Raw genomic sequence first — 27,261 nt, forward strand, 5'->3', positions numbered from 1 at the left:
ATGCCAACCCATTGCCTTCTGGTGTACATACATTCTATCAAAAACCCTCCTGTCATTCTTATCTTTGTTATTCTATGCATTATGCTTCTTTCCCTTCAAGCTGCCTTCAAGATTGTCTGTATCTTTTGTTTTTATTGGCTTGACTGTGATTTTTCTGCAGTTGTTTTACTATTCATACTTTCTGCTTGGAGTTCTCAGAGATTTTTGGAGCTGTGGTTTGTCATCTTTCATTAATTTTGGAAATTTAGCAGCTGTTATTTCTTCATAGAATTCAAGGTCAAATGTTTCATAGCTCTTGGGTTATCTATTCTTATTTCTTCACTATTTTTTTTCCTTGTGTTTCAATTTTGATAAATTTTGATTTATCAAAAAATCTGTCTTTAAGTTCACTGATTCCATCCTCTGCTGAGAAGACTATTAAAGGAATTATTCATCTTTGATGTAGCACTTTCCCCTAGTTTTCCACTTGACTCAGTTTGTAGTTTCCATATCTAAGCTGAAACTTACCATATGGTCATGTATATTGTGAATATTTTTCAATATATCCTTTAACATATTAACCATAGTTATTTTAAAGTACCTGCCTTATAGTTTCAACATCTGGGTTTTTTGTTTTGCTTTTGTTTTTTGTCTTTGACTCTGTTAACTGTTTTATCTCTTGAAAAGGATTTTTTTTTAAAGTTTTGTGTGTATAAGTTCAAGTGAATGCTAGTACTGAGTGAAGTCTTACGTAAACAGTATTTACAGTCAGAAACAAGCATATCTTTTCCTCTGTCAGACAATTTGTGTGTAATATTAAAGCAATTTTGTTGATAAGTTTGAACTTTGTGGTTTATATGGTTATCTTTAGTACAAGACAGGCCTCAAATTCCTCTACTGATGGACTTCTGCTGCTTTGTGTTTAGTCTGAGATATGGATTAATCATTTATCATTGGAGGGGTTTTTCTCTGTATCTTTGCTCCTCCCTCAGCTATCCACACCTATGTGTCAAAAGGAGTCTTTCTCCATGCTCCTGCCCCCCACCTGGCTGTGCTTGTCACCCAGTGTAAGGCTCTGGTACTGGGCAGGGAAGATGTTCTGCTCTTCTGCTTCAGCCATATGCAGGTCCTGTGCAACTGAGCTTCATGGGTAGGGATTTTAACATCTCCGTCCTGCCCCCAATGGTAGACACATTTACCCGTTACTCAGTGCAGAGACTGGAGTGCAGGTGGCTTTCCTGCCCTTCCCAGGCTGGCAAACTCTGCCTTGTATTAATGGGGGTCTTGGCATGAGTGAGTTTCCTGCCCTTCTAGCAGCAGAAAATTTCTGCAAGGTCATGAGCTTGAGCAGCTAGGCTGTTTCTCCTGGTGGAAGATATTTTGCTTAGTGTCAGTATAGGTTGAGACTTGATGGTGGGTTTCTCTCCTCTCTCTGAGGGGCAACTAACCTTTGCCTGGCAACAAGTTAGGGGTCAGTGTTGGGTATACATGTTTCCTTCCATGCCCCAGCAGCTGATATATTTTCTTCATATCAGAGAAAGATCTGTGATGTGAGTATATTTTGTATCTGTCCCTCACCAGCAGCTGATCAACACTGTGCTCATGCAGACCACAGCACAAACAGACCTTTCCATGTGCTCTTGCTTCTCATTCAGACCTTGACACATCCAGCATGTCTCTTGGTCTGCCCCCTCCACCCACAATTTTTCACATGAATATCCAGTAGAGGCCTGTGGAAAACAGCTGGTGAATGGTTAGGGACTCTCCCTGTGTCTGGGGTTCTCACGGACTCTGAAGTGTTCCATAGTCCACAGGCAGCCTAATCAAGTTGCTAAAATTTCAGTAGTTTCTTTCTTAACCCTACTTTTATGCCTGTTACCTCTTCCACTCATGCTCTGCCAAAGGTGAAACAGTTCACATGTCCTGTCTCTCCTCAGTGTGGTTTGCCACCGTTTGGAATTGAATTCAGCTGGTTGTCTTGTGATAAGACAAAAATATAATTTTTTAGATTATGATTATTTTTCTCATTTTTAAATCAGAAGTGCCATTCTCTTGCAGCTTTTTCCCTCTTAAGTAGGAACAGAACTAATCCCTGGTAAGTATTGATTTTTCCCTCCCTTCTCAATCATAAAGTGAAGGCAAGTCTAACATCAGTAGTAAGTGTCAAGATGGAAGTAATTGAACAAAAACCTGGAGGCAAACAATAGGTAATGGGGAATGGATGCCGGGAGAGGAGCAGTAACAGCTAAGACAGAAGAGCATGTTCAGGTGCTGAAACAGAAATGATGTGAGAACAATCTAAGAATCAGAGTTTATGAGCAAATATCAAAACTCAGAAATAAATAAAGGCCCAATAGCTGTGCTGATCCAATTTTCCATCTGGAATAATTCTTGTGGTGCACTATTGTTACCATGGGATTGTAAGAAAACCTGTTCCTCATGCTCTGTCAGACTTAGGGGCACTTGTAGACATGGGACAAAGAAGAAACAGGATGCTACCACTTATTAAGTAGTCACTATTCACTAGGAACTAGACTAAGCATTTTTTTTTTTTTTTTTGGCATGGATATATCGTGATTTTCAGAACAGCCTAGTGAGATAGATAATAACAACCTTCATCTGTAGGTGAGGTATGGCATTAGTATTCTCCCATATCCCTTTCCAAGCCACTTTATTCTCTCAGCATTCCTAATATAAACTTCCCATCTGTTTTATCATCAGGGTACACTAAGAGTGAGAAAGACAGTCATCTAGATCTATATTTTATAACACGAAAGCCACTAACCACATTTGAAGTACTATTAGTGCAACTTAAGAACACAATTTTTAATTTAAATCTATTCTAAGTTTAAAACTGATATGCACTTCCACTGCTGGAACACTTTAAAGAATGTTTGGAGCAACTTGGGCATGTAAATATATGTTTTCAACTTTAAAATGTACAGAATCCAAATATACACCAAGTATTTCTGATACTGCCCTAAAGTTTTCTAAACTTTGTATTAAAAAGTCACATGCAGAGAATGTGACACCAAAAATTGATATTTACATCAATTATGAATACATACTCTATATACATATCTCCCGGACACATTTTTGGGACAGCATTTTAAACCTTATCCGACATTGCTTATGGAAGTGACACATTCTTCTGCTCCATCCAAGTCAAGGCAAACACCTATCAGCCATTTTTAACTTTAATCTTTTTTTGTGTGCTTGAAATGTGTGCATGAGTGTGTGATACCATCTCAAGTTTTTCGTGATATCGTCTCAAGTGTTCATTGCATTAAACGAATGCAAAATATCTTTGCTATATACCAATGTCTCTCAACTTTTATTAACCCAGCCAAGAATTTCATTTTCTATAGTTTTATGGTAAAAAATAAGAGGGATTGCATGGGTTGTGTGTGTGTGTGTGAAGGGAGGTGCTCTGTATCAGCAAGGACTGAGAGAGAAAAATCAGAGACAATGCCGGTTATAGTAACAGAGAGAATTTAATACAAATAATAAGTTAAATAAATATTAGAGAATTTAAAATTGTAAAAGCATACTGAGAGAATACAAGGATAGGAGGTAAAAGAAGCAGTATCACTCCTAGGGCTAGGAAAGAGAAGGGAGTAGAGAGCTTACCATCCGGTAGCCTCGGGAGAGGTTTAACAGAGCTGGACTCACACCTCTAAGGAGGGAACAGTGTTTGCAGCAGGGATGCAAACTCAAACCTTGCTGAGGAGGGTGCACCAGTAGCTGGCCCTGATACCTCAGGAACCTAACAGGATGTGCTGCAGAACTTGACCTCAGCCATCAGAGAGGGGAGTACACCCACCCTTGTGTTGAAACTTCTGAGGGGGAATAATGATGGTGATTCTGGGAGACCTGATAAAAAAAGCTGGAGGCTGTATTCTACTGTCCTTATAGTCAGGAGCAGTTGGCAAAATAAACAAAAAAGGAGTAAATCTCTTCTTTCACCAGTCTGTCTATCTGGGATTCAGCTAGCAAAGGAGAAATGCTGCTTACAGAGTCCCAGCCCTAGTATCCCAAAGCAGAGATTTAATAGGATATCTTTGGGGTAGAGAGACAATAGTTTAATGACTGACACAGTTCACCTCTTGGCTATTCAACATCAACACACACACACATCCTTCTACACATGGTTAAGTTTTAGGCAACAGCAATAAATTTATGAGATACAGTTATTCATTTTACAAACAAGGGTGCTCTCACTCTCTTCCCAAAAAGAGAAAATTAATGCCACAAAAGTCATTGTATTCACTTCTGATGAATAGCTACAGTAGTATCCTCTGGAAGACGTTATATAATCCTTAAATTCTGTCACAGTCCCATCTGTATACTGAATTATAAAATTAAATATCATCATAATATTTATATGAAATAATAGAAGGAAATAAGAATAAAGAAATTAGTTAATATATAAAAATATATGTGTATGCATACACACACAAACTAGTTAATATATTAAAGTATACTCAGAAAAGACAGGGAAGAAAATATGCATAACTGCTGCAGAACTCTTTTCTATAATAGGTTTCCAGGCCATAGTTGTTATTTCATAACTTTTCTCACAACTCCAAACATTATATTTGCCCTCAGCTAGTGTCTCAGCTGGGCAAGCTTCTTGACCTAGTGGATTGACCCAAACCTTCATTCCTAGAGGGTCTGAATTCTTCATGATTTTTGCCTTTGTTTGGTTACTGTGATTTTCCATTAAATTTTACTTTTAGACGAGGAAATGCTAAAACTCCCCAGAGAAGGTCTTGGATATCAGGCCTTGTCTTTCCTGCCCTATTGTGGAGCAATGACCCAAATGCATCTTGGTAGTCAGGATCAATCACAACAACCGGTATAATCACTCTCTCTCTTATACCTATGTTCAGTAGCATAAGGCATCAAAATAAACTTGTAATTCAATGCAAAATTTCTATGTATCCCGGTAGAAGTCCTTCTTCCTAGGAAAATAAATACCTAAAAATCAGATTTCAAAACTACAAGGACAGGAAACAAAAATTCTGCTACTGGATTATAAAGAGTAATCATGAAAGGAAGTAATCCTTCTTCTACACTACTTTCTATAACCCATGTAGAATACATATGGGAGAAACATTGGTCAGTAATTCAAAGCATATCCTGTCTCAACAGAACCTCAGCCAGAACCTCAGCTCTTCACGGTGTTTTCTCTCAACTGGTGTAAAAACTGAGTCTTCAGCAATAAATCTGTCAATTTATTAAGGCAGTTGCTTTTGGGTGATGGGGTACATGGAAAAATCAGTGAAATCCAAAGGAATTTGCATATTTCTGCATTGTTTGGGCTGTGAACTGGGTGTAGTAATGAGCAGTGTTGGGTGGAAGAACAATAAAAGCAACATTCCATGGGTCCATAGTGGGTGGTTTGGCAGAAGCATTGCAGCAGAGAAAGCAATAGCTTATCCAGAATATGCATCTATTCTGGTGAGAACAAGCTTCTGTTCACTTTATAATGATAGAAGTCCAACAACCAACCAGGTGGCTGACTGGCCCCTGCAACTGGAGAATGGTGTCTTATCAGAAACACCAGTTGTTCTCCAGTTTTACCAGGCTTGGCATTCAGCAGTGGAGACAGCTAGGTCAGCCTTGGTGAGGGCGAAAGCCACACTGCTGACCCCATGCATAGCCTCCACCTCTGCCACTATGATTACTTTGTGCATGTGACTGAATAACAACAACAGAAAGTATCAACTTGTCCACCTTATTATCAAGAACACAACTGGGTCTTTGAGACAATAGCTTACAAGCCACCTCATGTTCTAAATTTTTAATAAAGTAACTATTCTATAGCATTTACTTTTTTCCCCAAATATTAACTACCTCAGAGACTTCTCCTTTGAAAATCCTTCCTATGGTGAAGGCAAGTAAAATATTTTTGAGTTTTATGCCTTCTCAGATTGGCAATCCCAAAGATGTTATTATGTCATGAGTAATTATGAAGCTCTTTTCTATTTGTGTAGGGACCATTAAATGCAGAGAATGGCAGTACAGAGCTTTGGGGAGAGACTGAAAAGTAGGTGACAACTCGACACTGAGAGGTGAAGATAAACTAGGTTTATTTATCACTTAACTATGGAGAATCAAGATATTCTAAGTGTTGTCTCTGAAATTATCTCCTAACTTCTCTAACCCTCTCCCTCTACCAGCTAAGCTTCTTGAAATTCTTCAAGCACCAGCTGAGAGAATGCTACCTTTTGGAAGTCTTCCCTGCCTCCAAGCAGAGCTTACTGCTTCCTCCTTTTTACTACCTCTTCCTTATCTCTATTCTCATTCATATTAAAATTCATGCTCACAGATATGTCTTCCCATATAGACTGTGGCCTCTTCTAAGTGCAGAGACAATATTTCTGTGTGTGTTTGTAAAGACTTTATGGGCAAAGATCAGAGTTGCCACTTGAAATATTTGCTGAATTTTTGAGCAGGGACTTTGATTTGTGGAGATTAACAAACACTGACCCTTGATTTCTGATGGAGAATGTGACTGGACGTAAGGCTTCTTTTCTATGCCAAACATAGCTGTATAGTGTACCATTAGCTGCTGTTGAAAGGCACAGTCTGTTTGGATACTAAAATGGACCACTCATATAGGTTCACTTTGGGGTAGGAGACCCAGCTGCCAGAGAAGGTTTATTTTGGTAGGTAGGGACTCAATTTTAGAAGGACTTAATGAATAGATTAATAAGTAGGGACTCAGGCCAAGGAAATATGGCAGGTAAAAAGCAGCACAGTTATAAGAAAAGACATAAGTGCTCAGGTCAGTCCAGAATCAACGACAACTTAGGACTAAGTCTCAAGGTGCTGGCAAGGTGCTGTATGAATCCTTCATACCAACATCAAGATCATTCCTCAAAACTAGGACCAGACAGCCTGGACTAAACTAAGCAGCTCTGAGATGTGGGGGAAAGCGGCTTGCAGAGGCTAGAAAACAGGTTAGTGCTTATATACTTAGTGTTCACATATGAGTACAATAAAACAATTTTGTTTTCTTAAATTCACCCAATTTCTATCCATCAATCATGATTTGTTTTTGTTTATCTTTTCATTTATTTACTATTCTGCTCAGAATATCATGGAATTTTTTTCTCAACATATACCATGATGCACGTCATCAAAGATGCCAGAGCAGGTGACACTTAAGCACCCTTTTTTTTTCTAACACCTAGCTTTAAAATGTTTCCATTTTCATACTTAACCATCAGCACCCCTGACTTATTTTACTGTTTTTCCAATTTGCATATTCTCCTTTGGTCTGATATTGGCATACAGTTGATGGAAATTTTTTCTTTAAAGAAATGTTACTATATGTCCATCAGATTTCTAGCAAAGGAATTCATTTCTTTTTTTTCTTGCCTTATTTGATGCATACAGCCAAAACAAAAGCACAGTTTTTCCTCTTCAGTACCTGAGAGATACCTGAGAGATATCAGGCACCATAATTTCTTGAGTTATAAATAGATAAAAACAGCAACAACAACATACTTATCTGTATTCAGGTGGCTCCCTTTCACTGTAAAAATCAATATGCACCCTATTGCCACAATGCCACACCCTCAAAATGAATTAAAGGCTATATAAAGAAGTGCTGCAGAAGCAATTAGAACAATCTCTTAGGACTTTTGTTTTCACTAAAACACAATTGCCCATTGCTAAGATTTATACAGAACGTGAATAGTTCTTTTATTTTTTTAAATCAGTAGGTGAGTGCCTGCCCCACTCAGCTGTAGATACTAATAAGCACTGCTCAGTGTCTGTCTGACCCACTTTCTAAATTAGGCCTGACAGACACAGGTAACCTATTTTGAAAGTGGTTCTCAATAATGACTGCATAAACAATGGAACACTTTTTTTAAATACCAATGTCAAGGTCCCAGATACAGAGATTCTGATTTAATAGATACGGATACCTGAGAATGAGCATTTTAATGGTTTGAGAACCACTGTTTTCATCCTTTCATCCTCTCAGTAAGTGGGCCTAAAGTCAGCAACAGTTACAGTAGGACCAGATCTTTGAGTTGTTTGGTATGAGGATAACGCTGGCCTCATAGAATGGGTAGGGAAGTCTTTCCACCTCTTCTATTTTTTAGAACAGTTTGTGAAGAATTGGTATTAATTGTTCTTGAAATGTTTGGCAGAATTCACCAATGAAGACATTTTCTTTGTAGGAAGTTTAATTTTATTATTATTATTAATATGACTAATCCAATCTCTTTGTGGGTTATAGATATATTCATTTTTATATTCCTTCTTTAATCAGTTTTAGTAGTTTATGTAATTTTCGGAATTTGTCCATTTCATCTAAGCCAACAAATGTATTGGTATGCAACTGTTAAAAGTTTTCCCTTTTAACCCTTTTTATATCTTTAAGGTCAGTAGCAATGTCCCCTCTTTCATCCCTGATTTTAGTAAATCGAGTCTTCTCTCTTTTTTTATTAGTTGGTCTGCCTAAAGGGTTGTACATTTTGTTGATTTTTTTAAAGAATTGACTTTTTAGTTTTATTTTCTCAATTGCTTTTTTATTCTCTATTTTGTGTATTTCCTTTCTAATTTTTATTATTTTCTTCCTTCTGCTTGCTCTGGGTTGAATTTCCTCTTCTTCTAGTTTCTTAAGGTCAATGGTTAGGTTATTGTTTTGAAACCTTTTTCTTTTTTAATATAGGCATTTGCAACTATAAATTTCCTTTTGGACTACTTTTGATGCATCCCGTAAGTTTTGGATGTTGTACCTTTTTTTTTCATTTATCTCAAAATATTTTCTAACTTCCCTTTTGATTTCTTCTTTGACCCACTGGTTTTTCAGGAGTGTGTTGCTTAATTCCAAATACTTGCAAATTTTCTAAATTCCCTTCTGCTATTAATTTCTAATTTCATTCCATAGTAATTAGAGAATATATTTTTGTATGATTTAAATCTTTTTAGATATATCGAGACTTGTTTTACGGCCTAACATATGGATTGTCCTGGTGAATGTTCCATGTACACTTGAGAAAAATGTGGTATATCCATAAAATGGAATATTCAACCATAAAAATTAACAAAGTACTGCCAATATGCTGCAATATGGATAAACCTTGGAAATAGTATACTAAGAGAAAGAACTCAGACATAAGGGACCACATCTTGCATGATTTCATTTACATGAAATGTCCAGAGTAGACAAATCTTATAGAGTCAGAAAGTAGATTCACGGTTGCCAAGAGACGGGGAAGGGCCAATTGGGGACCAACCACTCATAGGTATGAGGTTTCTTTTCCAGGTAATGAAAATACTCTGTAATTAGATAACAGTAATGGGTGCATCATATAGTGAATATGCCCCAAATCACTGACATACAGACTTTAAATTGATGAATTTTATGTTGCTCCTGGAACAATTTCTAGAGACTTTAAATACTTGTTTGTTTGTTGTTTTACAATTTTTACACAGTTGTACTTTTGTCACTAGATAGCAGGTTCTCAGAGTTCTTTATGCTGCAATTCTAGAAGTGAAATTTCAGAATTCTTTTTTTAAAGCAAACACTTAAGAGCATTTCAATATATGAAATAGATACAAGTAGGTAAAGGCCCAAAACCCATTTGGATGGCAATCCACAAATACTGCAATGGCTCTAGGATACCCATTTATAAACCTCTGCATTAGATGATAGCTTCCTTGTAAGCCCTAATATTCTGTGATGTATGTGTAATGAGTGATCGATATCTAAGAATCTTCTTCTGTATTTTTTAGGGGAAATCACTTTTCCTAAATGCCATTTTCCTTTCACTACTTCAAGAAAACAGCTTATTAGCTTTTTCCTCCCCTTCTTTTTCCCCATGTGGGTCCCTGGTAACTGATGTGTTTAGTGCACATTTAATTTTTTTCAGACTTCATTGATCATTACATCAGGTTTGAGTCTAGACGCATTAGGTAGATAATAAGGCCTCTGAGACATTCTTATATTTTTTGAAAGATTAGATCTAGTAATGTTTTCTTAACAAGCAGAGATTCTCAAATGTTTGGGGCACAAAGAGAAATGGTAAACTTACCCTCACTGAGACATACTAATTCATATTTTTAAAAGAAACGAAGAAATCATACCTCGATGTTTTAGTTTCTTTGGCTGCACAAGCAAATACTATGAAATGGGTTGGGTTAAACAATAGGAATATATTCACTCACAGCTTGAGGCTGGGAAAACATCTAAATCAAGATGTCATCAAGGCGATGCTTTCTTCCCGAAACCAGCATTCTGGGACTGTCTGCCGGTGATTCCTGGGCCTTAGCTTGTCCCATGACAAGGCACATGGCGGCACCTACTGTTATTTCCCTTCTCTTCCAGGTTCCGTGGAGGCTCTGCTTTCTTTCTTCTGGTGGTTTTCTCTCTGTCTGAATTTCATTCTGCTTATAAAGGACTCCAGTAATAGGATTAAGACCCATCCTGATAGGGCTAGTTCACAACTTAACTGAAATAACCTCATCAAAAGTCCTACTGGGGTCCACACCCACAGAAACAGATTAGATTTAAAGACAAGCTTTGCTGGGGCGCATACAGCTTCAAACCACCACACTCAGGGACATGAGGGGTAAGTGAATTTATCAATTCTCACTGTGTTGGTGTATATAAATAGTGAGGGGAAAAGCTTCAAGCAGGGTGTTCATTGCTCTTACCTTTGAAAAGAAGAGAGTGGTTTTCAACTGGGCCCAAGGAGGAATTTAAAAATCCTGTTGTCCTTCTCCATTCTACACCTCAGAATTCCTCTCTACCACTTAACTGTGGGGTGAAACGTATCTCCTAGTTCCTGTTTTCCTTGATGTCCCCTGATGGAGTCCTTCTCTTTTCATGAATTTTACTAATGACTTGGGGAAAGTAGGCCATAATTTGTAACAACTTGGGAAAATTATAGAGATTTCAAAGTTCTCACTGTCATATCTGACTTTTTCTGAGATGTCTATAATTGCTCCTGTTGTCTTCTACCATTTGTTATTTGTTGTTTGTTTTCAGCAGGTGGTTCCACTAATCTCTCCTTCTTCTAATGATCATTCCTTAGTGCAGGAAGAAGGGATCTTTCCTCCATGTTAGGTCCAATTGTAAAGATTCAAAACAAATAGAATATTAGGTTTCTCTTTTGCCTGAATTGGAAATTTATATTTTTGACTCCAGATTGGGTATCACTTAGATCACTGGCCATTGTACAGGAATACTTTCCTTTGTCAATGTTTCCCTACAGGAATGGAATATTACAGAAGCAGAAGAGGAAAGGGACTTAGAAATATCGGTAGGTAAAGAATTTGGCTACGGAAAAACATGAAAAAAAGTGGGTAGGTGAGTAGGCCAGTATCTGCTATTTTAGTGCATAACACATAGAAAATAATATCATTTTTCAGCTCTTGGTTTATCTCTTCTTGGGCTCCTTCCTCCTCACAGTTAGAATCATTTGTTGTGATTGAGATGTCAGGTTGTCGGCTCCAGTTGAGCTTCCTTTCTGAAGGATGTTTTACATTATCTTCTTTGTTCATTAGGCTAGACTTGAACACATCATATTCTTTCTCATCTAAATTTCCAATGATGTTAGTATTATTACTGCATAAGTTATTGTGTATTTCAGTTCTGTATGTTTCTATAATTAAACCTCATAAATATTCTTATGCATTCATGAAACATTTGCTGTTCATTGGGAAGAAGCATTTGAGACCATAGTGAATTTTCCTTCTGCCAGATGGTATGCCTGGTGTTCAAACATCTGTGACTCTCTTTGCTTTCTTGTTTTTTCTACCAATGCTACCTTGATTTTTCTTACAGTTAGTATAGTCACTAGATACTTACTCATACTATATGCATTGGTCCCTTGACTCTAATCTCTCTACTGAACAATCTATTCTGCATACCACTTCCATATAAATATTTCTATGCACAATTTTCCCTGTCATTCTCCTCTCAAATGGCAACATTGTTTCATTACATATGGAATAAATTCAAACTCCTTAGACTGCCACCAGAGATCTTTGCACTTTGATTCCTCTCTACCCACTTTTCTCAGTACTCCCTTTTGTGATCCATATACACCAAACTAAAGTTTTAATTTTTGTCATTATATGTTGTGGAGCAGAGATGGAAACCAGGAGATATGTAGGTCAAGCATGGGTATTGATGAATAAACATCCTGTTAGAGATCCAAGATGAAAAATGAGGTGGCTCTTAGTGATGTTTATTAACAGGGACTCCTTGTGCCTATAAGCGAATTAAAAGATATTCTAATTCAGGTTGAGGTTTGGGGAAAATGGCTTAATGGAATTGTAGCCTTTGTGCAGCTATGGATGCAGGAATCTCTAGGCCCTAATGTAGGTTATTGGATGAATGCGTAAATCCAGAATTTCTCTGGATTCCCAGCAAACCATGCCAATTCCCTGTGAGACTGGGCATGTAGAGTGTGTGTCTGAAGGGCCATAGGACCCAATGGTAGTAATTTTCTTTTATCTGGAGGAAATAGTTCTCATCCTAAGTAAAGGAATTCTCTGCCTGTACATCTAATAGGTATATGGTTAACTCTTCCATTGTAATCCTCCAAAGCAGGTGAAATTTGTCACAGTTGGGGGAAAGAGTAAATCTACTAACATCATATTAAAAGTTGATGCTTACAGCCTAGGGACATGATACTAACAACAAAATTCAGAGAGGATTTTGGAAACCAAAAAGTATTGTCTGGTGCCCATGGCAGGAAATTGGGGCCACTGAAAGTTTACCTATACTAATTATGTCCACCTTGAACTCATTCTATGGTGATTATCATGAATGATGACTTTTACCCGTTAGTGCTTGAATATACGTTTTACATTTGATACTGGGCTTCAGGCCTTTGCTAAAGTAAAGGTTTAAAAGGTATAAATGGTATAAGTGGCTTTCCTCCCTAAAGGCTTCTTGAGAAAAGGACTCTGCTTTTTGCAACTTTTTATCTCCCACTTTACCATATACACTGCCTTGTGCTTGCTTTGTACTAAATAACTCTTCGCTGAATAAAGTGTTTAAAGAAATGTATAATATATCCTCCTCAGAAATGTGTAATATATACTCCTCATTCCAAGGGGATAGTTTTGGAATCCCTCTGAAGTAGTTATTAAACAAATATTTATGGAGTGCCAGCTGTGAACAGACACTGTTTTAGGTCCTAGGCATACAGCAGTGAACAAATTAAGTTTCATTTCTAATATAACATGCTACAAAGTTTTATTCCACTCAAAATGTCTTCTCTAATATTCTATTTTCCTGATTACATTAGAGAATCTGCAAGTCATGTGGTTTAACTGTGTGTGTACATTTGTGTGTGTGTGTTTGCAAAGCACACAATTGGAAGCACTTGGAGTCATGGAAAGCATCGAGTGCAACAAACCTGCTGGGTTTGATTCCTACTGCTGCATTTATTAACTAGATGATTAAGGAAAGTTACTTCAGCTCCCTGAGACTGTTTTTTGTTTGTTTGTTTGCTTGTTTCTTTGTGTTTTAATGAGAATACTGCTGTGAGGCAGTACTTTGATAAGGCTAAGAACTGCATTTAGACTGCCTGGTTTTAATCCTGATTCTTCAACTTGCCACTTATTAGCTGTATTACTAGTAGCCCTCACAATACTGTTGGAAAAGTAAATAAGATGCTAATGTATGTCAAAATCCCCAGCATAGTACCTGACACATGTAAATACCCCAAAATGGGAATTATTAGTGAACTGACCAGTTGTTTCCCATTATTTTAAGAGCCTTGAAAGCATCACTCTATTGGAGAGTAGTTAGATACAGTGGAAAACTTTATGTTAGATGAAGAGAAATTTTTGCAGGAAGAGGGGCAACATAGCTGTCTTAAGAAACTTAATATTTGTTTGCTATGTGAAGAATTGTGTTATTCACTTTTGGTACCCTGATCCACTATGATCTCACATAGATGGAATTGTTGTATTTTGATAACTTGATATAATATGTAATATAATGTACACACAGGCTATAATCATATTTCTGAAATTCATATCTGGTCTTCATATCTGAAGGGCAAATTAACTTTGGTGGCAAATTAACTTATAGAATAAAGCCTGAGTCCTCCATCTGGTATATGTAAAGCCTTTCACAGGTTGACATGTCCCCACTTCTCCCATTTCCCTTCCTGTTGATTGTGCACTATCATACACTCTGACACAGCAAGCCACTTTCATATTTCAATTACATCAGTGCCCAGGCTCCTTTGTGGGTCTGAGCTTTTAATGCAATGTCTTCCCCATAACCTGCTCATTCAGCTCAAATACCACTCCTGCTGTGAAGACTTTCTTGACAACTCAGAATAGTCAGCTGCTCTTGCTGTAATCCCATAGGTTTTTATACACATGCCTTGAAGAGCATCATCTGGGTTGCACTGAAATTTTATGCTTCTCTCTACCCCAATATGGACTGATATCCATAAAGATAGGGGCCATTCCTATCCATCCTTTGAACTTGACTTGAAGTGAGTACATGAAAAAATATTTAACAAATAAGTGGACAGGCAACTTAGTGAAGTGGGCAAGGTAAGCTTTATTATCACCACTTCATGGGTTAGAATACTGAGGCTTTGAAGGGCAAACAGTAATATTCAATAATAATCAAATGAATTGCCTCCTTAGCCCACTCACATTTTCTGGGGGCCTGGTTCTTTAGGACACTTTTAACAGATTCATTCTGAATCTCATTTGATTTGAGTGCAATTTCTGGCTAATGCATTGGCTCTCAAACTTGGGTGCACATTGTAATCAAAGGCTTGCTTTTATTCCAGCCCTCCAAATAGCACATAGCAGGGTGCCTGCCACTTAATGATACTCTTAAATGTTTATGGGAAAGCAAGAAGAACAACAACCACAGCAACAAAAAAACCTTTGAAACTGCCCTTCTCTCTTGGATTTTAGTTCTTTAATTATTTTGGTCCATTTTCACTGATATTTTGGTTATTAAACTAAGTTTCTCTAAGTTTCATCATTAGCTTAAGTGATTTTAATCTGGTTTTAACTCCTTTACCCATTCCCCCAAGGACATTTTCACCCTTTTTCCAACCAAGCTGAGAGCTGTAGAGTGTGTACTTGAAATTATAGTCAATTGAGTTCGCTCCCACTTGAATTTCTTAGCTATATTAACAGACTTTTCATTTGTAGCTACTTATCCCTGACAATCTATGCTCTTAAAGTGTCAATTTCCTTTAAAAGGGTTGTTTTTCAGTGAAAATTTCCAAATATTCTCCAATCACGTTCTGTCATTATTCAGGATCATGAGGAAAAAGAGCCGCTGGGATGCTGTTATTTCAATCCCAGAGAGAGGCTACAAGATTTTCTTAGTGGTCTCAGCACAAGTAGGATCTCTATCTATTACCTGATTACTCCCTTTGGGCTCCCAAATTCAGCTGTTGACTCATTCAATTATGTATTAATTCAGACATAATTATGCCTGCTTAATTAAAATCCTTCAACAGTGCCTCATAGTTTTCAGAATAACATTAGGACTCTACCTTCCATACAAGGCCCAACATTATCTGAGTTAAATCACATGCACCCACATATACCCTTCCCTCCAGCCTGAACTACTTACAAAAAAAAGCATATCTCTGGTCTCTGTTCCTTCATGTGTGCTCTTTTCTCTTTCCAGAATGGCCTTTTCCCTTCTCTTATTCCTATCCATATTTCAAAACTTAGGTTCCTACTGTGGGCCGCCTTACCTGACACCACCCATCCACCACCCAATCGGATATCTCCTCTTTCTCTGTTCCCTTATGATGTCAATGACTCTGCTTCTCCCCGGCACTCATACACTGTGCTGAGAGGCTGACTAGACTAACACCCTTCAGGATAGGGGTGGTACTTCATTTGCCTCTGTATTTCCAGCACCTGACATAACGCCTGGCACCAGGCTAACTGATGTAGACAGGTGAATGGCACCAGCCACAGAGATAGCCAAGTCAAAAGTATCAACACCTCTTAGATCCTTCCTTCTCTCAGGTCCCATAACCAATCACTAAATGAATGACTCTTCATGTATTTAGTTCAAAGAGAATGTGAATAAATCTTGGACACCTCCCAAGAAAGCAAATAATTCCCCCAAATTTTACATACAATCTATGGGGGGTTGTCAACCGTCTGAAGTCCAACCCCCAGGTTAGTGGGCATGAACTGTGATAGATATTGGGTGTGAAATGATCAATAAGGCAACATCATTTCTGTCTATGATATCCCCATATAGTTTTGGAGAAAAGACATAATCAAATAATTGCAGTACAGTATGACATATGTGAAAACCAAAGGAGGGAAAGACGAACCCTGATTGAGGTTTTCATAGAGGTAGCATTTGACCTGATCCTTGAAGGAGCAAAAGATATAATATAAAAGTTTAAGGAAACCTATGGAAGAAAAACTCAAAACCAAAGTAATTCTAATTTAATACCAATACTAATAACACTCTATGCTACATACTATTCTAAATGATTTTACATATATCAATTCTTTTAAAACAGTAACCCCTTGAGATTAGGACTATATAATACTTCTTTTACTAATGAAGCTAATGAAGCACAAAAAGCTTAAGTGGCTTACACAAATTCATATAGCTATTAAGTATCACAGCCAGAACTTGAACCCAAGCATCTAGCTCCAGAATCTGTGGGACAAACCTTTCCAATTTACATATTTTCTAAAAAATGAGAAATAAAATTTACTGGCATACTTAGTTGGTAGGTCACCTCCATCCAACTCTTGGTATACTAAAATTCTCAAGGAGAAGGAATTGAAAATCTCTGGTCTGAAGGAAGTAATATTGGCTCCTCATATTAAGCCACAGAACAGTTGGTTCCTGCTGTGTGCAAGCACAGCAACGACTACCCATTACTAGGTGATTCCTGCATATTAGGTGTGTGCATCATGCTTCATGTCATTTATGTCTCACAGCTCTATGAATTTTGTTATGTCTACATTTTACTGACGAATAAACCAAGATTTATAGAGATTTTCCTGTCTTCCTTGAAAAATCAATACCAGGAATATGAAGCAAGGTGTTTCAAGAAGCAGCTTTGGTGATTCTGGCTTCTTTTCTTGCCCCCAAATCCCAGAGCCAAAGTTAGGACTTACAAATACCCTGTATAAGTCTTTGCTTCTAACAGGTTGAAATTGGATTTTTCCTATTAGTCTTTTCATCCAACAGGGACCTCTTGTGTTCACAGCGGGATATATTGTAGCTTCTCCCTTAGCTTTATTCTCTCTTGCCTACCGACTGTGAATGTCAGCTGTCATGACACACTCAGCACTTTTACAGTCACTTCACAGGCACTGACTGACTTCCCTCGGGAGGGTATCCTGAACTAGTTGTTATGGCTAGGTCATGGTGAAATCCATAATCCCTTATTAATGCCATTCTCTTTGACCCACCTCTGTGTTGCTGCCTTGCAACCTACCACGCCAGACTTGATCTATGAGTCCTCATAGAAAAGGGTTTCAATTCCAAAAAGAAAAATTTAATTTCTTTAGACTACAAATGCTAGCATTTCACAACCACGCATTTATCCCTTCTCTGCACTCTTGAGAGATTTTGTAATCAAATGTTGTCCATTCCTCAGATAAAGTGAAATGACTGAAAACATCTTTGTAGTCACTTGGAGAAAAGCATTAAAGCTTTGCCCACCTTTCTGTTTTAATCCCTAATTACTAACTATTGTCTTGCATGTTAATGGAAAAGACATTAACCTTGGAATTTAAACACCTGGGATCTGGCCTGAGCTCTGTCATCTTGATATAATTGTAAAAGCACACAAATCTAAGACAGAATCCCAGATCATCTATCGCTTTCTAATTGAAAGACTATTGGCAAATCCTTAAACCTTATGATCCAATTTTCTCATCTGTAAAATGGGACCAATATAATACTTACCTCTTTGGTTAGCAAATGGCTTAAATAAGCAAGAAATGTTAAAGATTTAGATTACAGAACTGTTATTATTGTTAATTTATTCTTCTGATTTAAATTATAAGCTCAAGAGAGCAGCATACATTGTCCTATAAATGTCACTGAATACCTACTAAGTGCCAAGCACTGAGGAAACAGGTCTAAATTAAAAAAGATGTAGTTCCTCAGCTACTTGAAAGCACTAATATCCCTGGATGTACTTGTGCCCGTTCCAGAATCAACAGTGCCTCTGACTCAGGTAGGATTTGCCCCACTGCAGTCAAAGAAAAGAGGGTGACTGAGGGCCAGTTTCTGAAGTGAGTGGAGCGCTTAACTGAAGCTCTAGTATCTGTTTTCTGCTCCTTTTCTGCTCTGTTGATAAACCAGGACCCCAGCTGCATTCAGGGCCTGGCCAGGGAGACTAAGGAGGGAGGAGGGCAGAAACTCAGGGAGGGATAACTTGTTTCAGAAAATGAAGCCCACATAATTCAGCCAGAACTGGGTTCTTATCTTAAATCAACTGTTTACCAACTTTGTTCACTACTTCCTCTCTTTCTGTCTTATTTTTGATTGAGTATGATTTCTTTTTTTTCTCCTTTGTTGTATTTGCTATGCTGATGCATATCCTTTTCCTGCTCTTCCTGTATTGTCTCCTTTAATATCCTTGGGTGTAAACTGTTTGATTCCTGAGAGTCCTTTCAGCAAAGGAATACTTAGGGTATATGATATGTAAATAATGCAGGTGTCTGTTGAATAGCAACTCACACTTCAAGATAAAACTCAAGCAGAGCCTCTTCCAAGTGTTCTCTGGCCTAAGAGACAGAGAACCTGAGATCTTGGTAGAAGCACATGTGTAGTCACAACTGCAAAAACACTCCCATCATCCTATGTCAGCACACACAGAACAAGGGCATTTAATATAATTAGTAAGAGTGTGGTAGTCAGGACCAAAGGATTCCAATCCTGGATGTGTTATTAACTAGTTGTGACCTTTGGGTTAAACTTGTTTAACTGTAAAATGTGGGGATTGGAACAGAAGAAAACATGAACTATTGCCTTGCAGGCACTGGGCCAAGCATCTTGTGAATATTGTCTCATTTTATCCTTGAGTATTATTACCCAGATTTTCATTTCCTTATTTCTTTTTTGATCTCATGGCCACATTAAAGCAAACACTTCTGTTCACAGTCTACAGATGAGTGTACTGAGGCTCAGAGGAATTCTCTGATTAAGTATAAAAATGGAGAAGTTTATTGTCATTTAATAAGTATGACTTGTTTCAACAGGTAAATATTTGAAAACCAGAGCTACAAGGAGAAAAAAACAATGCAAAACGAAATCACTGGCCTTGCTATTACATAGTTACAATTCAATAAATTTTGAGTGACTGGAATTTTGCCACTCATTGTACATTACTCATCTGTTCTTGCATGTTGTCTACATTAGACATTTTCCATTAGAACCCTTAACATATTACCCAGTTTTGTTTTGTTTTTTAATTTCCTATATGATGATTCCAATGATCATGTCATATCTGAGTTGAGTTCTGATGATTGCTTTCTCTCTTCAGTCTGTGGTTTTCTTTTCTTGGCTTTTGGAATGTCTTGTAACTTTTTAAATTGAAAGCCAGAACTTTTTTTATCAAGAATTAATAGGCTTTATGTTAATCTAGCAAAGAGTTGGGCTGTGTTTAAAGTATGATGGAGCTACAGTTGCTACAGGCTTCACATTCCCCTGGGGTCTTTGTTTTTGTTTCCTTTCTTGGCTTTGGGCTTCCCTAGGTACTCCTCCTCAGAGAGACTCTGCATCATGCTCTTTTAGCTGTAATCCACTGCTATTATACTGGAATTTTGTTGGAATACTTGTAAGATGTGGGGGGTGGGGAGTGTTCTGTAACATACTGATTACATCTTGGTCTTTTAATGGACCTTTGTTTCAGAGCTGTGTGTGATCTTCAAAACTGTTTCTCCAGTATTGTACATGCTTCTGCCCCCACCAGCTATGCCCTCCTCTCTTCCCTGGCTGTGGCATTCTCAATCTATTTCCCTGAAGACCTGACCATGTGGTCTATGCTTTTACCCCCTTAGCTGAGACACAAAAGCTGAAAGAGGCTGGCCTGGGAGGAATTCCCTTCCTCCAGCTGAGATAAGGCTCTGCCAAAGTCTTTTCTCCTGGATTTTAGGGCTCTGTTATGGAGAAGGTTCAAGGCATATTTCCCAATGGCTAGTCTTCCTCTCTTCCTGCCAGATCCAAGAGAAGATTATTCTTGAATTTTCATCATTAGAACCTGGTAAGGTGCCTGGAGGTAAACCCCATGAATGTATGGGAAACCACCTAAGATTGTGGCCCCCAAGAGTTTCTGATTATCACCACTTGTCCATATCCAGTCTACAGCCATTCATCAAAGTTATCATCGAAGTGTTCTACCAGTTTATGGATTCAACTCCTTCTGCTCTTGGTAAGCAGCTTTCAGCTGTTTGCCTCTGGATGCACCTATCTCTAAAGATTTGGGGGGGGGGTGTCGCAGTTTGCCCTGTAAACTCATTTCTCTGATGTGTCCATGGAAAGTCATTGATTTTCAATTTGTCCAAATTTTCTTGGTGTAATGATGAATGAGCCCAGGGTCTCTACGTGTCAGAGCTGAAACCAAAATCTCATGTTAGTTTTATCTACAAAGCACATCCATTCTTGTTTCCATCTGTAACATCTTTATCTTTTACTAATTCCTTGATTATGTATTTCATTGTTGCTCTGACTTGCAGAAAAATGTCTAGATATAGTTTGAATGAATTTTTGATAGGAAGATTTTTTTTTTCCAAAATACCAGTGTGATTATCGAAGTTAAATGTTAATATTCTGATGTGAACCATTCTAGACATGGCTCAATGAAATTAACTGTAGATGAGAACCACTGATGAAGAATTTAATCAAGATTAATACTTTCATTTTAAAGGGCTGATTAGGTGGTTGAGCACATTAATGGTTTCATCCATTAAATCTTTTGGTACCAAGGATCAATGTCCTTGTCCTACCTAGGTAAAGAATTTTTATTTCTTGGCAGAAACAAGATTATTTATAAATAGAACTATACTGGTAATTTTTCTCAATTGACAGAAGGTACAATTTTTGCTTCAAGTGTTTATCTAGTGGTTCATTTGGTATTGGGGTTTTCTAAATCAGTCAAAGTTTAATGGGGGTGGGAAAGGGATTAATTATCAGAAAGGGCCCTCATTAAAATAAATTTACCAGCTGAAAAGACATTGTTTGGTACAAATAAAATGTCTTATAAAACATTATCTACAATACAATTCCCTTTTTTATTTAAACATTTATGTACTACTACATATGGAGATTTTTAAAACTAGATATAACAAAAACATGGAGCAATTACATGTGATTTTTTTTCCTTTTCTCCCTTTTTGTTGTTTGCATTTTCTGAATTATATGTAATGGACAAGTAATACTTTCACAAAGAGAAGAAAACCAGATAATTAAAACACAAAGACTAATTCATAAAATTTTAGGACTTGAATGGGGATTTTTTATTCAGCCAATTCCTAATTTCTTCAGTTGAGGAAATTGAGGCACAAAAAATGCACAATATTCTTGAATCCACTCTTTTCCCATTTCTGCCTCTCAGAATAAAAGCCATCTTAAAGACCCAGTTCAAATAGGCATGCCTTTGACAGTTCTATTATAGCATATCCTATGTCTCTCACTAATTGTAAAGTCCTTCCAATATAATAATAGTATTCAGGAGGAGGAAGAAGGGGAAGGATTTGGGAAGGATAAAAACTTTTGTGTACCATTTTTCAAGGACTCAGCTATGAACCTTACTTTTAATTTTAATGTTTTAACTAATTGAATTAATTTAATTTAATTAATTGGTTTAATATTCTTAATTACACCCCACAACACCTTCATCATTTAGGTATTAGTTCCTTTTTGCAGATGAAAAGGAAAATCAAATAGGTGAAGAAATTTTACAAATCCCCCTTGTCACAAAACTCAGGCTTGTATTTCTCCAAAACTTAACATAGAGCAGGTACTCAATAAATACATGTTAAATAATTGAGCTAATTTATAGAAAATTTGCTATTCGTGGAGCAGATTTCAGTTTATCAGTGGCCTGCTGATTCCTCAGTTAATTTGCAAATAAAAACCAACATTGACAACAACTCGTGTTTCAAGTCCAGATTATTTAGGGCAATAGAACTGTTTTCCTTCATAAAGAAAATGATCAGATCTGCTTCCAGCTGGCTTCCTAGTTCTATCTTTATGGTATTTAAAATTGCCAACAATGTTTCTTCAAATTTTTCTTTTTTTCTTTTTTTGAAGCATTATCACTTTCCCTTTTTGACACCACCCTTTCTACCCATGCATTAACCTTTCATCTCCTGGCTTAAATTGCAGAGTTAATTAACAATTGCTTACTTATTTAGCATTTTTATAAAAATTACAACATTGGATTATGCCTTTTGAAACAGGTAGGACAGATGTTATTATTCCCATTCTAAGGATGAGGAGGCTGAGTCTCCAAGAAGTTCAGTGATTTCCTCTGAGTCATACAGTTATCAAACAGATGAGCTAGGCCTCATACTGAATTCTTCAACTCCAAATGTAGTATGCTTTTCTTTATATTATATGTCCTATTAATACAAAGCCATTCTCCTTGTCATTTTAATGACTATAAATTCTCCTACAGCTTGAATTCCCACTCCTTTCTTCCTGGAGTTTTTGTTCCCTTCATTTTTTAGCTTCCGTACCAGTCATGATTTTTAATTCATGCAACAGAAACTGACTCTGACTGATTTAAATAAACAGCAAAAGAATTTGTTGAGAGAATATTGGAGGGCTTGCAGAACCATGGAGAAGCAGGTTTAGAAGTAGGCAGAAACAAGGGAGGAGAATAGCAGCTAAGACCTTTGTTAAACCACACTATAGAACACAGAGTGTCCCTGGTTAGTGGATACATCACTGGACATCTGTCCCTGCTGCACCTGAAAACTGGATGTTTGTTACAGCAACTGCCATTTCCCACTACTAGAATGGTTTTCCATTCCTTGTCTTTGCATCTTTGTGCCTCTATTTCCTATTTCAAAGTATTAGATGGGTATGTCTGATTGGCTGAGTAGGGATCATGTGGTCAGCTGACCAACTTCACAGGACATTGGAAAACCAAGTATAAGTATTTTTAGCCTCTATCATGGGATATGAGCTCTGCCTCCCACCAAGACTCATTAAGCATACACTTCCTTATCTATATCATGGAGGCTGAAATAATAGAAATCCTCTCACACCTAAAGTCATCAAATTCTAGTATGGATTCCAATTTAATTTTGTATGTTTTCTTTGGGCTGATTCTCTTTGGGATAAGGAGCATATTTAATTTATAACTGTGACTCAACAATTGTCAGTCAACCAATAATTACACTGGCTCTGTAGCATTCTGAAGGGTCTAAACTTGTCAGGTAAGTTTCACTAATCTAAGAAATTCCTTTTGCAAAGTTGTCCTCTAATAATTCTTTCAAAAGAGTGAGTTTCCTCAGGGTCTGACAGCATGAATTAGTGCTTACAAAATATTTTCAAAGTGTGAAGAAGATTTGGCATCTTTCTGTGTCTTGGGGATTTTAAGATATGCCTTATTATTTTACTTAAAGCATTTCAAAAAATTTTTTATAAACAATATATTTTTGAGTCTGAATAACCCTTTCTTCTTCAGTATTTTTGAACAGTGGCTCCGAAGACACCATCCTCTTCAAGAAGTATATCCGATAGCCAATGCACCCATTGGACATAACCGGGAATCTTACATGGTTCCTTTTATACCTCTCTACAGAAATGGTGATTTCTTTATTTCATCCAGAGATCTGGGATATGACTATAGCTACCTACAAGACTCAGGTATTCAATTTCATTCAAGTGAATTGCTAATATAGTATGACCAGTTGCTTTTCAGAGAATATAAAATCCTGTATTTCTGCAATGTTGTCCCGAAACCCATTAAATTGGGAAAGCGCCTTAAAATCATTAACTCGTCACTAATTTATTATTCCATAAGCCAAATTCCAAGGCTCCTTATATTCTTATTCATTCTGCTTGATGCAGGACATTTTGCATATGGCAACTCCGGGAAGAGCACTAGAATTAAAAACAGAAAATAAACAAGTTTGAGACATGGTTCTATGAGCTGACTGTGGTGTTCAGTTCCCTGAATCTTGGTTTATTCTCTTGAAATACTGGAATCAGAATACCACAAAGAATTATTCTGAGAAATATATGACTTGTTATGAAAAAGATTCTGGTACAGTGGGGCACAAGGTAGACATCCAGCAGTTTTGGAATCTTCCTTGGGAACTTACACCTAGGTTTACCAAGAAAAGTCATGGAAATCTTGGTTTTAAGCCCAGGTAATAATAATAATGATAATTATAACTATTACCATGCTATGGCCATGATTAAGGTAGTAACATAGTAATTCCTTATGGCTGGAATTAGAAGTGAAGTTTAAATAATCTTTCTGAGTAGAACTATTTCAGTACCTTCTTTTTTTTTTTTCCCCCTAAATCAGTGTGTTTTTTTTAAATTAAAAATTTTATTTATTGAGATTGTTCACATACCATACAATTATCCAAAGATCTAAAGTGTACAATCAATTGCCCCCAGTACCATCATACAGCTATGCATCCATCACCACAGTTAATTTTGTTTTCAATTTTTAGAACATTTTCATTACTCCAGAAAAGAAATACAGATGAAAAAAAGGAAATTCAAATCCTCCCATACTCCTAACTACCTCCCCCTCCATTGCTGACTCATAGTATTGGTATAGTACATCTGAAACTGTTGATGAAAGAACATTAAAATACTACTAACCGTAATTAGTTTGAAATAGGTATATTTTTTCCCTATATGCCCCTCTATTATTTTTTTAAAGTTTCAGAATAGTATTTAATTTTCAGATATTTATAGTCATCTTATTTGATATCACAAAATAGTGGCCGTGCTATAAATTTTACAGATGAGGATATTGTTGCACTATTCTCACTATATATAGGTTGTAGAATAAATCTGAATACAGATCAATACTTCCCCTTCTTCCTCCTTTGTATATTTACAAACATGCCTACACATAACCTTTGCTATGCAAATTATTTTTATCTGAACCAAGGAACTAAATGCACTGAGATAATTTTGTTTTGTTTATAGGAATTCTCACTGTAAACTATACAAGCTTAGGGATCAGAGAGTAAATAGATTTCTTTTTTTTGCCAAACCCTCTATCTGAACTCAGAAGCTACAATGGTTCAGTGTTTTCCACTAACTATGTAATAAAAAGCAAACCTTGGGTCCACAATTAATGTTCTTTTGTTTCAGTGTATGAAATAGAAGTTAACAATTGCCACTTAAATGTAGTGGTTCAATGACTCCGATAACAGATGTCTCTCCATATATAAATAGACATTTTCACCAACACTGCTCCCTATGTGCCTTTGCTCTATATATCCCATGTTTGTCTCCAGACAATGGCATCTAATCTACACCAACCAATAAAACATAATTAAGAATATACATTTTTCAATGGTCTCAAAAAGTATAAGAGTATTCCTTTAGATTTTCAAAAGACATCTATATTTTCAGACTTAAATTTAATAGCTTTTAATTATTCTTAGTCTAATTCCTGTTTTATTAATTAGGAAACTAAGAGTCATCTTACAAGTTAAGTGAGATGACCACATTTACAATCAGCAAGTCAGAAAAGTGAGGCAAGTAACTTCATCTTCTGACTTCTAATGTTTCAGAAAGAATGCCATACAATAAACCTGAGTTATTCATTTGAAATAGAATGAAAGAAATGGTAGCATTGAATAGGATGTGATACCAAGCATGTTTTCTCCTTCATAATGTCACCATTCTGCAATGTCTGTTTATTCCTCTCTGAAATATGGAATTAAAAATAATTTAATATAGGGTTGTGTCTTATGATGACTATGATGATAAAGCCAAATGTGTATTCAATGGTCACTATATGGCTTAAAAAATGCATCTTCATCTAATATTACAGAACCATTCTCTGTCTCTCTCTCTCCTTTCTTTGTTTCTCCATTTCCCCTATAGTATCTCAAGCAGGGCAGGTCTTTTATTAGCAAAATCTCTCAGCATTTGTTTGTCTGTGAAAATTTTAAGCTCTCCCTCAAATTTGAAGGGGAGCTTTGCTGGATAAAGTATTCTTGGTTGGAAATTTTTCTCTCTCAGAATTTTAAATATGTCATACCATTGTCTTCTCACCTCCATGGTGGCTGCTGAGTAGTCACTACTTAGTCTTATGTTGTTTCCTTTGTATGTGGTGAATTGCTTTTCTCTTGCTGCTTTAAGAACTTGTTCCTTCTCTTCCATATTTGACAGTCTGATCAGAATATGTCCCAGAGTGGGTTTATTTGGATTTATTCTATTTGGAGTTTGCTGGGCATTTAGCTTTATGTATTTATGTTGTGTAGAAGGTTTGGGAAATTTTCCACAACAATTTCTTTGAGTACTCTTTCTAGACCTTTACCCTCTCTTCCCCTTCTGGGACATCAATGAGACTTATATTTGGACATTTTACTTTATCTATTGTATCCCTGAGGTCCATTTCGATTTTTTTGGTTTTCTTCCCCATTCTTTTTTTATGTTCTTTCATTTTCTGTTTCATCATACTCCAGGTCACTGATGCATTGTTCAGCTTCCTCTAGTCTTGTACTATGAGTATCCAGAATCTTTTTAATTTTGTTGGCAGTTTCTTTTATTTCCATAAGATCATCTATGTTTTAATTTACTCTTGCAATTTCTTATTTATGCTCTTCTAGGCTCTTCATGTATTTTATATCCTGTGCCATGCTTTTCTTCATGTCCTTTATATCCTGTGCCATGGTCTCATTGTTTGACTTTAGTTCTTTGATTAATTGCTCCAAGTACTGTGTCTCCTCTGATCTTTTGATTTGGGTGTTTGGGTTTGGGTTATCCATATCGTCTGATTTTTTTCATATGTTTTAAAATTTTCTGTTGTTTTTGGCCTCTTGGCATTTGCTTAACTTGGTAGGGTTCTTTTAGCATACGTATGCTAATTCAAAGACTTCTCTCTATTTTGTCAGATCTACAGCTTGGTGGCATACACTTTCTCTAACTAACCAGCAGGTGGTGTCCATGAGCCACCTATTCCCCTCAAGCCAGTTCTCCCCAACTTTGTCTTTGTGGTGTGTGGGGATCTGATTCTGTGGGGTCCAGTTGGTGCACCCATTTTGCCTGTGTAGTTGGTGCTGTCCACTGTGAATGTGGGGTGTGTGTCTGAGCAGTTAGGG

General features: G+C 36.9%; 1 protein-coding gene across 1 annotated transcript in view; it reads left to right on the forward strand.

Annotated features, from left to right (window-relative positions):
• The window catches only part of TYR (tyrosinase), a 107,588-nt gene that overhangs the window by 58,102 nt on the left and 22,225 nt on the right, over window positions 1-27,261 (forward strand). Inside the window, exon 4 of the mRNA XM_037839310.1 lies at window positions 23,646-23,827. Coding sequence (XP_037695238.1) covers window positions 23,646-23,827 — 182 coding nt within the window. The remainder of the gene's footprint in view (window positions 1-23,645; window positions 23,828-27,261) is intronic.

The sequence above is a fragment of the Choloepus didactylus genome, chromosome 6 (genome assembly GCF_015220235.1).
Source record: "Choloepus didactylus isolate mChoDid1 chromosome 6, mChoDid1.pri, whole genome shotgun sequence".
Classification (NCBI taxonomy): Eukaryota; Metazoa; Chordata; class Mammalia; order Pilosa; family Megalonychidae; genus Choloepus; species Choloepus didactylus.